At 32.4% G+C, this 14929-nt stretch overlaps 2 protein-coding genes across 2 annotated transcripts; both read left to right on the top strand.

The window, feature by feature from the left end:
* The first annotated feature begins 994 nt into the window (after nucleotides 1-994).
* On the top strand, nucleotides 995-9757 carry LOC138341766 (uncharacterized). The gene is made up of 6 exons (XM_069293492.1): nucleotides 995-1004; nucleotides 1701-1951; nucleotides 2546-2555; nucleotides 7232-7329; nucleotides 7411-7484; nucleotides 8281-9757. The coding sequence occupies exons 1-6, from the start codon at nucleotides 995-997 to the stop codon at nucleotides 9755-9757; spliced, it is 1920 nt and encodes a 639-aa protein (XP_069149593.1).
* A 2664-nt stretch (nucleotides 9758-12421) lies between these two features.
* LOC112940661 (uncharacterized) lies at nucleotides 12422-14690 on the top strand. The gene is made up of 6 exons (XM_026028912.1): nucleotides 12422-13076; nucleotides 13153-13400; nucleotides 13481-13684; nucleotides 13791-13868; nucleotides 13979-14083; nucleotides 14280-14690. Exons 1-6 carry the CDS (start codon nucleotides 12422-12424, stop codon nucleotides 14688-14690), a joined length of 1701 nt encoding a protein of 566 aa, XP_025884697.1.
* Nucleotides 14691-14929: the final 239 nt, after the last annotated feature.

Here is a 14929-nt window from a genome sequence, read left to right as displayed (position 1 = left end):
AACTTTCAAACGTATCAGAAGATAATATTACAAATTCTAATTTTAGTCTAATCTACTTATTAAATCCCTGAAAAAAGCGTGGAAGATGTATTTCACATTCCATGAGAAACAAATGCCTTAATGTTTAACAATAAAAAAAATAAGTGATCTTGTATGGTGGATAAGTAAATGGATGTTAAGGACGACATGTTGAATGAAATGTTTGTGGATAAAATGAATCAAACGATCAACATATGGACATACTTTTAGACAACTGATGTAAAGGGTAGCATTCAGTATCATTCTTATATGAAACCTGAAGAAATAATTGAGAATCGGAATAAATCAAATGGTTGGGAATGTCAAGTCCTCTGGTGTTTCCCAGACCTTTTGATCAAATTTCACCTCTAGAGTTCTACAACAACTATATCGCCAATCCTCAGAAAGTGTACTAGTTCTTATAACATCTCCAAAAGACAACTTATTTAGAATGTCATCGGTTAAATGAATGGGAAGGTTGCTTAGTTGATCAGGAGAAGGTATATATAGTCTTTGTTCATCTGGAGGAATGATAATCTGTAGAAAATAAACAAGAATATAATTGGAAAGGTCCACATATACGCTACACGAACAAAAAAAAATGTTCATCATGTTATTCAATTACCATGTCACAACTCTAATAATGACAGAAAAGTTGCGTAATTTTTAGATGTCATTTGCTTTGATTTCTTTAGTTTGCAACTCTTGATGTAAAATTATCTTGCTTAGGTTGAATCAAATACACGTAAAGTACTTTTGTAAGTAATTTTAAGCGAACTTAGAAGTTTAAATTAGTTATGTTGTACTTCTTGTACTAGAAAGTTATAGTATTGACTTCTTACATCAAAACACTATAAGAATGACATGTGTTTATCATAGCATTATAAATCAATAGATAACCTTTGAAACTTTCTTGAACACTAGAGGAGTTATTTGGTAGTATATATAAAAAAAGTATTTTTTAAATCTCAGTACAATGGTTGACTGTAAATTAAACTTTGATGCAACTAATATGAGTATTACAATTAAATTTTTTTGGCTATATGACCCCGAACATTTGTGCTACAAGAAACTAAAAATAATAATTTAGTTAACTACACATTTAATTTCAATATTTTAGTGAAAGTGAAAAAAAAAGATACATCATGAAATTTTAATTTGTGTGTAAGCTATTCATAAGAACACCAACATCATGTGAAATAATATTATTTTTGTAATTCAAATATTCACACTACACCATTTTAGGTCTACGACAACACTAAATCAGGACAACGCTCATAAAGTATTGCCTAAAATACTTTTGGGGACGTTTTTAAAGTGTAGCCAAAAATTTTGACTTTTAGTTACACTAATATGAGCAACACTTCTAAAGTGTACTCTTTAATGGGATAACCTACACTTTATAAGTGTTGTTATAGTTGGCAACAACTATTTACATATATGGCCACACTTTTAAAGTGTGCTATTTTTATAATTATTAATACAACACGTGAAAAATGTGGCCTTAGTGTTTTCCCCAAAATTTTATATTCCCTCTAACATTTTAACATTAAAATTTGATCTCCCTCCATTTTTATTTGGCCAAAAAAATAAAACATTAAAGAAATATTTAAAATAATAAAACATTAAAACAACAAAAAGGGCAACATTACTGAAACTTCAGCTGAAACTTTCACTTTCAGCTGAAGAACAAATTTATGTTCAAAACTTAAGAACCCATTTGCAAGAACTAAAAAAGAGGATCGAAGAACGGAAGAAATCGATTTTCGTCACAAATTCTGTCAAAGTTCAGTTGAGAACACCATTTTCAGTCGAAGAATCAAAGAGCAATGTGACTCCTCTAAGGCGAACTGAAGAAGAAGATCCTCCTCTCCGAGCTTCGTTGTTCAAGATTGGAGAGCTGAAGAAGATGATTTTCTTCAAAGATTCTTGGGTAAAGTGTTGTTCCATCAGATTTTTTTTGAAAGTTGAAAGAAAATGCTTTTAAACTTGCTTCATATCTTAAAGCTTTAGGGTTGTTGGAATAGAGTTTATCAGGTAAGATATTTTATCTTCAAAAGTCTAAATTATAGCTCTAAGATTTTGATATTCTTTTGTGTCAGTCCAAAATTAAAGTTAGGGTTTTTCTGACTTGTGTTATTGATACGAATTTTATTGATTTAGGGAGTTTAGTTTGTAGTTTTATGACGTATAAATGGGCAGATTATCTTTGACACACTAATTTTTTCTCCTAAATGTTGAATGTAGAAGCTGAAGCTAAGTCAAAAGTATCTGAAGAACTGAGTTGTAGCTAAGTTATCTTTCATCGAAGAACTGAAGTGTTGAAGCTGGTGATACCTATAATATTTTGTCCCTAATATAGATTTCGTCAAGTGTAAGGAGCTACTCTACATGAATTTGAAAAAGTTTTAATGTATGTTTTAATGTCACTGTTTTTTTGGTCTTTTTTAGTCTTCCTGAGTTCATGATTGTGCTCGTCTTAAGCTTGGTTTGTTCCTTTGTTAACAACATTGATTCTGTCTTGTAGCTATTTGCTGGTAAAATTTTTCTTTTTTCGACTACATGTCTTGAAGTGTCTAGAAGTCATTTTGTTGTTTGTCTAGTGCATTTTTCAAGTACAGATCAGAAACATTAGTTCAATATTGCTTAGTTGTTTTGGGATCAGCTCGTAGTATGAATTTGTTAAACTTTCTTTGTAGTTTGAGTTGCACTGTATAGAAAATAAATCATATGCCATAGAAATTGGAGATATAAGATATATTTTTCAAGTCTAGAACGGGTGGACTGGGAGCAGTAACTTGTGAGAGTCTTTTCTGCTAACTGTTACTAGCAATAACAGAATAAAAGTAGAAGATTTGTTTTTGTGGTATGGACAACTTGTTGGATTTTGGATATTGTTGAAAGTGAGGCTTGCTTCATCTAAGTTTTAGAAAAATTAGGAGAAGTTAGTGCAAACAAAATGGAGAGAAAGTTTTGTATGATGTTAAAGTTTGACCTATTTGATGAGTTAGATGCAACAGATGAGATAATAGCTTGTAACTTTCCAATTTCATTACATGTCAAGTTCTTCCATATAAAATAGTAGTAAATAGAATTGTAAAGACAGTCTATGGTCAAGTGCTTTTTTCCTCACTGACTATGTTTATCGGACTCTCCAAATATGTTATCACACCCACGCATGTGCTGATAAGTGAACTAGAAATCGGACTCTCCAAATTTGAGTTCCACTAGCTAAGTCTACTGTCCGAAAAAGTGAACTAAAAACCATCTTTTAAGACTGCATATTCTGCTATCTCATGTTGTTCTGTTCCTCTTTAATCTTAATTTTGTCATACATACATAAAGCTTACGCTTCTGCTCCTTCGCATGTTTTAACTCTTCCAGCCAAGGACATATTTAAAAATGAGAAATTTGGGGTTATTCTTTACACTTCTGCTCCTCACGATTTTCTTGTTGAATAGTGAATTCAAAAGCTCTAATTAGATGATTCATGCTATGTTACTTACCTAGTACTTATTGGATATCTTTTTTATAGTTTGAAGGTTGATCCACGCTGATCTTACTTGCGACTTGTACCGCTTCCATGGATCAGATGAATTGATTGAAAAAAAATATAATGAAATATGACTTGACAAGTGTAGCATGTGCTAATGAGATAATCATCTCATTTTGGTATATTGAGGTCAGTTTATTCTCCATGTCTTTTTATGTAAACATGAATATATAACTTCTTAAATGTCTTTAATTTATAGGACACATAGTAGAAATAAGGTATTAAAACTAGCATCTCTCACTTTTAGGACATGAAGTAACTCATTAAGTATGTAAAAGAATACTGAATTAAAATAAGAGATAGATACAAAATTTAATATTATCCATTTCCTTTATCAAATTATGTGAAAGTTTCTGCTTTGTCACGATATATGTTGGATATGATATCCATTTCCTTTATACAGTCAATGGCATAGTGACAAAATTTACTATAGAAAATGCGATGAAGACTAGGATAGTAATTGCAGATAGAGACATACATATATTGGGATCGTTTTTGAACATTAAGATTGCTAGAGATTCACTTTGTAGTCTCATTATGGGGTCTTCCGCTGATAAGGTTTATTACAAGGTCAGAGTTGTTATTGCCGAGTCGAGATGCTTTGTTTTTTCTTTTTTTTTTATAGGATGTTTAAGTATCAAAGTTTGATTTTGTTTGAAATTATTGGATCTTGAGATTTTGACCAAGTTCTATCTTTTTCAAAAGATGAAAATTTTAAGATGGAGTGATTATATGTGTACTAGGCGATGACCATATAATTTTGGTTCCATGGTTATATCTTTGTGTTATCTTATATATGCTAATGTTATATAATTATTCGTACTTCTTACGTGGTTTGTTAGACTATATATGATTATTTCAATAAGATTAGTTAGGTTGCCAGTGCACATTGTGGTTTGAAGACTTGATTTTACTTTTGATAACAAACTTAAACTTTTTGATTGCTTAACTACTCATCTCAGAGCAAATTAGAATAGTTTGAGACCATTTTGTTGGTGTCTATAATTTTCAGAATTATTGTGTGGATTGTTCTGGTCTATGTTTCTTCCCTACTGTACATACCAGATATGATCATAAGAGTCTATGATTCTTCCCACTTTATATGACAGATATGCTCATAAGACAACACATCTGCATAGACATATTTTTTGTGAAGTAAGAAGGATGTCATTAATAAAGCATCAAGCAGATGCACAGATTACAAACGAATGATTTTTCTGTGTCAAGAAAAAAATTAACAACAGTGATGATAAATTCTACGTAAGAATCCTTACTCAATAGGGGAGAGAGATAAACCCTCTGATATAAAGCTTCTTCTCAAGTGCATTCCATCCAATATAGGAAAAGAAAAAATTAGTAGTGCCTATCTTGTGCTTTTCTATGAACCATGTCAACCTTTTTATCCTTTCTTTTTGAATGCTTGTGTAGGAGGTGAAAAATGCAATAAAAGACTTGAATGGTAGGAACAAGTGGTCTAGTTTTTCAATAAACCGATTTAACATGGTTTATACTAGTTTTTCAATACACTGATTCAATATGGTTTATACACTTATATAAAATTGTTCATTGAGATTTTGATTCTTAAGAGATCACTTTTCCAATCTGTATTCAATTGGGGAAAATCTTGATTGATTACTGCTTGTGTTCTTGTTCTATTTGGAATTCTATAGCATAGGACAAACTTAGATTATTTTCTTTTTTTTTCGTGCAGGTACCTTCATTGATAGACATTCTGTCATTCGCTATGCTAGTCCATCACACGCAAAGCTAAGCAGATCATTGCATCTCTTCCAGTCTTCATCTCAATCTAGTTTCATTAGGTTCTCTTGTGTGCTATAGTTCAATCTTTTCTTTTAACTATTTTTGCGAACCATACATGTAATGAATGTTGTGTACCCGCTAATTTATATAATTCTCTATGTTTTGGAAATTCAAGCTATGACATTTCATTTTCTCCTAGAGATCATTTTCAAATAGATTAGAACTTGGTTTCATGCCATGTTGTTGCATCATTTCATGGTTGTTTTACTTCCTAGATTAGTCGGCTTGATCAAAGATAGGGTTGGTTTTCTATCTCATCTAAATTGAGATCTTTAAGTCCGTGTTTAATCAACTTAAAGATGACATTATGTGTCTGTTCTTTTGTGGTTTTCAATATTTTTGTCGCTAATGTCAATATTGAGATAATTTCAGTTTAAAGTTCATTTTTAATTTTGTGAGATTTTTATCCTTGTTCGGACAGTCAGTTTCTTTCTGTTGTTAAGTGGGAAGTCAGTTTATTTCTGTTAGTATTTCCCAAATAATGATAACCCATTTAGGTGATTAAATTTCCTCTAGTTTTCATTTATTTTGTATAAGTTTCCTTAGTTGTAGTCCTTGTTTTATTTTTTGAATCGTCTGTATTGTTTGCTTCTTTTGCATATGAATTCGTCAATAAAATGAAAGTCAGTTGGAATCGTCTGTATTGTTTGCTTAAAATCTCAGATGCTAACTTCCTTCTGTTAGTAAACATCGACTTATTTTCACAACATTGGCAGAATCAGCTTATTAATGTATTTTTTCTCTTTTTTTGTTTTTGGCTTGTTGCTGCGTCTTTTATTGTATATTTTGTTGGGTGATAGTTGAGGTATTTTATTTGTTACTTAAGTCTTTTCTCTCTCTTTCTCTCTTCTGGAACGTCTCAACTATATTTTCCTCGATTTTTTGTAGTTGTTCTTTATTCAAATCATCCTTTATTTTGTTTGTTAATGTATTTCCTTTATTGATGTATCCAATTGTGTAGGTGGTTTTCTGTTTCTTGTTGGTTATTAGTTTGATCAAGAAAAAAAGATCATTATAGTTGCTGGAGCTTTTGTTGGAATACCTGTGCTGGTTTTTGTATACTCTAAGTTGATTTAAATCAAACACCACTCAGAGCCTGCATCGGTTTGTTCGGTTCGATTCAACTTTTGTTGTTTGGTTTCATCTCGGTTATTTGGTATGGACTGGTATGCAGGGATTCAAAATCAAGTTAGTATTATGTATTTACTTTAGTTAATTACCTATGATATCAAAGTTCACAGTCCTTGATAACAGTCACTTGCTGGATTACACAAGATGCCATTGAATTTGCTTGTGAAAAATACATTTATGATGTGTTGATATTGGGCTTCATTTTGTTTTTTCCTTACTTGGTCTCTCTACTTCACTTTTATGATTATTACTGAAAAGGGGGAAGGGTCAGTACTTGCTCCTCTACTATTGAAAATTTCAAAAAATTATCCTACGTTGTATTATTATTTTGATCTAAGTGAGTAAGTTTGTAACAATTTAAATTTCAATAGATCCATTTCCAGCATGCTTCAATATTTTTATATTTCCGTCTTGTTTCGGTTTTGGATAGCATTCAATTATTTATTTTTTTCTTGGAACCTAGAAGCTGATGAGAATATTTGATTTATAATACTAATCATTCGTAATACTCATTGATAGTACATTATGTAGTCAATTTGTTTATACTACTAGGATTTATTCTTTTGATGAACTTATTTGGATCAGTAGCTTGTGTTTAGAAGAAATTTTTGTTTTGTGTTTAGAAGAAATTGATTACTTTTGGGGCTTTTACAGCTGAAATTTAAAAGTGATTAATTGTTAAATTTCTTAATTTTGTGTTCTTTCTAGATGGGACAGATTTGTTTACTAGAGGAATTGATATTCAAGCAGTTAACGTTGTTATCAATTTTGATTTCCCTAAGAACTCAGAAACGTATTTGCACAGGGTATGTATAACAGATCTTTGATCTTGCTTATTGACTTATATATTGTTTTTGCTATTTCATCTTTGGTAATTTATTCTGCAGGTTAGACAATCAGAGAGATATGTGAAGCTTGGTTTAGGTGTTAGCCAGGTTACTTTTGAGGATCACTTCATTTTGTATGTATTAATTATGTTCATTTACTTTATACTAAATCATTAAGCTCTATGTGTTGATTTTTGCTACTACTAATAGTATATATCTGACTTTGAGATATAGAATTGAACAAGAACTAGGAATAGAAATCAAGAAAATCCCTTCACAGATAGATTAAGCTATATATAAAGTCTTCTATGTTATTTCCCCTTATTTTTCTCTAGGAATAGAAATCAAGAAAATCCCTTCACAGATAGATTAAGCTATATATAAAGTCTTCTATGTTATCTCCCCTTATTTTTCTGAATGATTTTTTGATGAAGTAAATTTAGTTGTTTTGTAGTCCTGGTAGGTTCTGATTAGACTTAAAAGCTAGTTCAACTTGCTTGCTTTAGATCGCTCTAATGGTTTTCTTCCATTTTTAAATTTTGGAAGGCTACATAACAATTGAAGTAAAATTAATGAACTCTTTAAAATGAGGTTTCCAGTAGACCTTATCACGTGATTCTTGTTAAGCTTTGAACACTTCAAGATTCTTGAAAAATTTCCTTATTCTTGATTAGTTCATTAAATTTTGTCTATCCTATTAATTCACTGTCTTTCTTAATTCTTTCTATCCTATTAATTTTACTTATTTTCCCTTAGAACCAAAATCAACATTAAAAAACATTTGTGGAGGATTCAAAGTTTGATTTGGCATAACACAAGTGTCATGACTATGTAAGAAAATATTATCATCTCATAACACATGATTTTTGTAACTTAATCATGAATTTAATGATTCTTATTGAAATATCAAATATTTATATCTTTTTATAGGAATTCAAATATCCCATCCAAGGATTGGATGAATTTAGCAAGGTATACCCAACCCTATATTGATCGTGTGGAATCATTCCTAGATTTTGCTTACTCTTATGGAAATCCTCACGGAGAGGAAATTCAATGTCCATGTGCAAAATGTTGTAATATTCGTTGGACTCGAAGGAATGTAGTGTATGATCATCTAATATTCTATGGATTTGTTAAAGGTTATACTAGATGGATCAATCATGGAGAATGGGATATCAAGTTGAATGTTGAAGATGATATGGATTGCTCGCGTGATGATATTGATGGATTGTTGAATGATCAATTTAGAGATGTTGCACAGGCAAAAGGAGCTTATAATGGTCCAAATGAAGATGCCAAGAAATACTATAACTTAGTTGAAGAGGCAAGCCAAGAATTATATCCTGGTTGTACAGGATTCTCTAAATTATCATTCACACTTCGTTTATATTTGTTGAAGTGTCTACACGGATGGAGCAATGAATCATTCACTTCTCTTTTAGAGTTATTAAAAGAGGCGATGCCCGAGTTGAACATTCCTCCCTCTTACAATAAAACCAAGTCTATGGTCAAGAATCTCGACCTTGATTATGAGAAAATTGATGCATGTCCAGATGATTGCATGTTGTTTAGGAATGATCATAAGGATGATAAATTTTGTCATACTTGCGGAGCTTCACGATATATTGAAAATCCTGAAGTTGATGGTAAGGTTGAGTCTTCTAAAAAATCACATCGAGTTTCAGCAAAGACTTTGAGACACTTTCCATTAATTCCTAGACTCAAAAGGTTATTTATGTGCTCAAAGACGGCAGATTCTTTGAGGTGGCATGATGAGGAGTGTTCAAAAGATGGAAAGTTAAGGCATCCCGCTGATGGTGAAGCATGGATTGATTTTGATAGGTTGCATCCAGATTTCGCACTAGATTCTCGCAATGTGAGACTTGGATTAGCAAGTGATGGGTTCAATCCATTTCGAACCATGAGTATATCTCATAGAACATGGCCAGTTATGTTGATGACGTATAATATGCCGCCTTGGATGTGCATGAAATCTGAATATTCTATACTTTCATTACTTATACCTGGGCCACGATCACCTGGAAATGACATTGATGTTTACTTACAACCATTGATAGATGAGTTAAAATTTTTGTGGAATTCTGGGGTTGAAACATATGATGCTTCAAGAAATCAAACTTTTCAAATGCGAGCAGCTCTTATGTGGACAATCAGTGACTTTCCTGCATATGCTATGTTGTCTGGATGGAGTACAAAAGGAAAGTTTGCTTGCCCTTGTTGTAACTATAGCACTAATTCTCACTATCTTAAGCACAGTCGGAAAATGTGTTATAAGGATGATCGTGTTTGTCTACCCATGGATCATCCATGGAGAGCTAACAAAAGATCGTTCAATGGAAAACCGTCAATTCAGGCCTCCTCCACCTTTATTAAAGGGAACTGATGTGCTTCATAACTTAAAAGATTTTGAAAATGTGTTTGGAAAGAAGATAAAGAGATCAAATAATGGCCCATGGAAAAAAAGGTCAATTTTTTTTGAATTACCTTACTGGCAGCACAACTTGTTACGCCATAACCTTGATGTAATGCACATAGAGCAGAATATAGTTGATAGCATTCTTGGAACTCTTTTGGATATTCCTGGCAAAACAAAGGATCATGCAAAAGCCCGATATGATTTGAAAGAGATGGGAATTAGAAAGAATCTTCATCCAAAAGATGCTGGAGATGATAAGAGAACAAAGTTTGCAAAAGCTTGCTTCTCAATGACAAATGGAGAGAAATTAGTTTTTTGTGGAGGTTTAAAGACAGCCAAGCTACCTAATGGCAGTGCCTCTAATATATCTAGGTGTGTGCAACTGGATGAAAGGAAATTGTCTGGTTATAAGACCCATGATGCTCATTTCATGTTACATTACTTGCTTCCAATACCCATTAAAAGCATCCTTCCAGATCATGTGGCTATTGCTTTAATTCGTTTATGCTCATTCTTCCAACGTTTGTGTCAAAAAGTTATAACATTGGAGGAATTAGTTTGCTTAGAAGTAAAGATAAGGGAAACAATAAATCAGTTGGAACAAATTTTTCCTCCGTCATTTTTTGATATAATGATTAATCTGCCTATACATTTGGCAAATGAAGTGATATTAGGTGGTCCAGTTCAGAACCGATGGATGTATTCCACTCAAAGAGAAATGGGTACATTTAAATCATATATCCGCACTAGACGTTATCCAGAAGGTTGCATAGCAGAGGCACGTGTGAGAATAGACTGTATGAATTTATTTTCAAGATATCTGAATGGGGATGTACAAACAAGATTTAATAGAAGAACCCGAAATAATGATGAATGTGACCCAACTGATGCAGAAATAGTAAGTTTGTTTCCTATTAAGGGATGTCCTATAGGAGCAAAGAAAACTGATCCATTTGTTTTCGACAACAAATCACTAAGTCAGGCACATGCATACTTATTGGGAAATTGTGATGAAATTCAAGAATATATTAGGTACTTTACTTTAATATAGTATTTTTATTTGTATAATTAAGTTTTAACATATTTAATTTATTTATAATTTTAACAAAAAAATACATGATATGTAGAGAGCATATGCAAGAGGTTAATAATCATCCGCGAAGATCTAAATGGATCAAGGCCAAGGATCATTGTCAAAACTTCTCTCAATGGTTTGAAACTCGTGCTTTGCAAGAGGATGTGCCTGATTTGATAAAACAATTGTCTAAAGGACCAAATGTTGTTGCTAAAAGATACTCTGGGTATCTCATCAATGGATATAGATTCCATAGTAGGCAGCGTGATGCAAGACGCAAAACACAAAATAGTGGTGTTACACTTGTTGCCTCAACTTCGAGCTTTGCAAGCTCAAAGGATAAGAACCTGATTGCTGCAGATTTGACTTATTATGGTAGAATAGTTGATATAGTTGAGTTAGACTATTATAGTCATTTTAAGGTTGTTCTCTTTAAGTGTTATTGGTATGAGGTTGACAAAGATATGTATGGCCTAACTTATGTCTATTTTAACAAGAGATGCTCTCTGGAAGAGCCTTTTGTGCTTGCATCTCAAGTACATCAATGCTTCTATGTGCAAGATCCATATGATCAAGATAGACATTATGTTATGAAGACTGTGCCAAGAGACTTGTTTAACATGAGTGATGAATTTGAATCTGATCTCCCACAAAATTATGAAAATGAGTTGTCTGAACACTTGACGGGACCATCCATACCAGAAGATGATGGTGAAGTTCCCTTAGTATGGAATGATATACCAGAAATTGTTATTGATGTGCCTCCGGAGGAATTTGATACTCAACAACTTGAGGTTGAATATGAAAAGGAGTTTGAAGATGAGTCTGAAGAAGAGTTCGAAGATGAATCTGAAGAAGAGTGTGAAGATGAATCTGAAAATGAGTATGAAGATGATTCTGAAGATGAGTCTGATGAATCTGAAGACGAGTTTGAACATGACTGTACACCATGAGTATTCTTATTTTTATAATGAACATATAGTGCTAACTCACTTTTTTTTGTTATTTAACTTTTTTTGTACAAACACCTTAAGATGTCTATGTATAATGTTGGCTTTGTTTATGTGTGGCTGTTTTTGGTCGATAATTTATGTTGACTTCTTTAATTTATGTAATTATTGTTTTGTTGATGAAGCTGTAATTCTAGCTTACTTTTATTTTATTTGACTGTATGTTGGCACAACTTGTATAACTAAGGTTAGTAATGTCTGGAGTATGCATGTTACATGTATCAAATTACATTCTAATAGTAAATGTGAATTGTTGTTGTCATCTAAATTCTTATTTTTTGCTATTACTATTAGGCATTGGACATTACAGGCAGCACAGTCAAGGCAGTGAAGGCAACACAGTGAAATCAGTCCTCCTTATGTACCACTCCCTTAAATTTCTGGAAGCTAAAGATTGGTTCACAACTCGTTCTAATTAGCACAGTGAATTCAGTCCTCTTCTATTTGCAGGTTTGCTTTTTCTATTTAACAATAACATTATTACTGTTTTGTAGTTTAAGTTACTGTTGGGAAAGAAAATAAAGATATTAAAAGAAGGCGGAAATAATGAGTCAATCAGCAGCACTAAAGAAAAAGGGTTCGAATCCGAACAAAGCTCAAAGCCCATTGAAGAATCTGAACTTTGATATGCAATATCGATCAAGTACTGAATTGGCTAACCAGTTAAAGATTAAGAGAGAACAACTTGCTAACAAACGCAATGATAAAGCTAAGAAAGAGCATGTACCAATAGCGCATAACAGAAAGAATTCTGAGGATTTAATTCTACAAACTAAGAAGAGATTATTTCAATCTGGAGAGTCCATTCAAGAGAAAAGAATTAAACTTCCTATGCAAAACTTTAGGTTCCAAATATCTTCAAAGCAAGGTGTTACTGATTCAGTTTATGTGACTGGGGAAACATTTGGTAATTCAGAGGTACAACATGGTATTCAAGATCAATTAAACTTCAAACAGGTGAAGAGGAAATCTGTCATACCGGCCACAAGTCTTGATCAGTTTCTAGCAGAACAATGGTTACAGAAAGAACATGATATTAATGATCTACCAAACTGCAAGCAGGTAAAGAGGAAGTCGATCATAAGCGATGAAACAAAAACAGATTACCACACAGTAGCAGATGATCTTGTGGATCAAGAAGAAATCAATAGGGATGAGTGTGCTATAGAAGAGGAAATTGGCATTGATTGTAGTACGAAAGGTATGTCTCAAGCGTTATAAGATTTATTACTTATATAAATGACATTTCTTATTTACTTACTGTTACATAAATCAAGAAATATTGGAGGCGAAAAAAGTCCGAGGAAAAACAACATGTAAGGATATTCACGCAAGAAATTTGGAAGAAAGAAAGGAGGTTACATTTGATAAAGGGCAAGCAGTGGGACCAACTGGTAAGATAGTGTCCGAATTCACCAACTTTATAGGAACAATTTCAAGGAATCCGAGTTTCATCAACTTGATGTACACTAGTTGGCATGCGGTGCCAGAAGATACTAAAAAGCGCATGTGGGAATATATAAATGTAAGAACAATTAATTTTTAAATTGCATATTTATTCTTTGTTTTTACAGATTGAAGCTAACTATATTTTATTTTACATAGTCCAAATTCATAATTCCAATAGAAGGAAAAGCGTGGGTGATGACTGGCTTTCGTGATGCTTGGAAGCAATACAAGCAAAAAATTAAAGAGAGATTGTTTGATAAAAATAGTACCATTGAGGACATGCTAGCAAAATGTCCCAGTGACATTGCAGAAGATGAATTTCGTCAATTGATCGAGTATTGGAAAGACCCAACTGTTCAAGTAAGGCTAAAATACTACATTTCTATTGTTCAACATATTTTGGATTATATCGATTCTATTTTTGTTTTATTTATTAATTCAAACATATCTTTTTATATAATTATAGGCCATGTGTGAGATGAATTCTCAAAACAGGAAAAAGCAAAAATGGAGGCATCGAATGGGACCTATTAGTTTTGCAAGAGTACGTGTGTCATTGGTAATACTTAGCATCTTTGGCCATATACATTTAATCCATTTGTATTCCTCCAATAGATTAATTAGTTTTTAAATATCTTTTTATATAATTTGTAGCGTGCAACCAAAGAAAACAATGAGGAACCATCAAAGTTTGAAATGTTTTTTGCAACTCGTACAAAAACGGGAAAGGAACTTCAGGGCGATACTCAAATTGCAATAGTAAGTTTTTTAAAGTGTATTAATGACGAATTTAATTCAGGTTTAATATTTTTTTCATTGTTTAAAGGGTGATAATTTATTTTAATATGCTTGAAGGGATGTCAATTGAAGTTAGTTAATGAACCATAAACTCATTTAAGCTAGAGAGAAATAAGAAGTACTTGAATATAATATGAAAGTCAATTTTATTCAATAGGCTGAACTTCAGAATCGCCAAAATTCCGGGGAAACTGCAGATGATGTTTTTACGGCAGTGTTTGGTAAGGAGCAGCCTGGTCGACTTAGGTGTTATGGTAGATCAGTGACAGCAAGTTCATTGAAGAAAGATGAGGAAGATAGCAAGCTAAAACAAAAACATGCTAATGAAATCACTTCTCTAAAAGAAGAAATGAATGAAATGAGAGAGGAAATAAGAGAAGAAATGAGAGAAGAAATGCGAAATTTTTTTAGTCAATTGCTTCAAAACAACCCTGGATTGAATGTTCGAGGAATGCAAGGGGGTGTTGTATCTAACATTGCTTCACCTATTGATGCGGGTAGTACACAAGCTGTAAAAGGCCAAAATCCTCTACAATATTCTGGGTCAACTCATGATCCGATTCTTTAAAAGGTATTTAGTACTTTTTCAAATTAGTCCTCTCACTTTCTCAGAAAGTCTTCTTGTTTGTAATTTTTATTGATTAACTTCATGTTTGAATCAAATTAGTTATTGTTAGTGGCTTTGGTTTGAATTGAGCTAAGGTTTTGTTTCTCTTGACCACTGTTCATCTTGCTTGTTTGGTATGGTTGAAGTGTAGTTTTTCTATGTCAGATTTAGTTTCCTTGTTGCCTTGCTCTGATGAGTAT

The sequence above is a fragment of the Solanum lycopersicum genome, chromosome 1 (genome assembly GCF_036512215.1).
Source record: "Solanum lycopersicum chromosome 1, SLM_r2.1".
Lineage (NCBI taxonomy): Eukaryota > Viridiplantae > Streptophyta > Magnoliopsida > Solanales > Solanaceae > Solanum > Solanum lycopersicum.
Note: the sequence above shows the minus strand (reverse complement) of the source record. Positions and strands in the feature narration are given on the sequence as shown.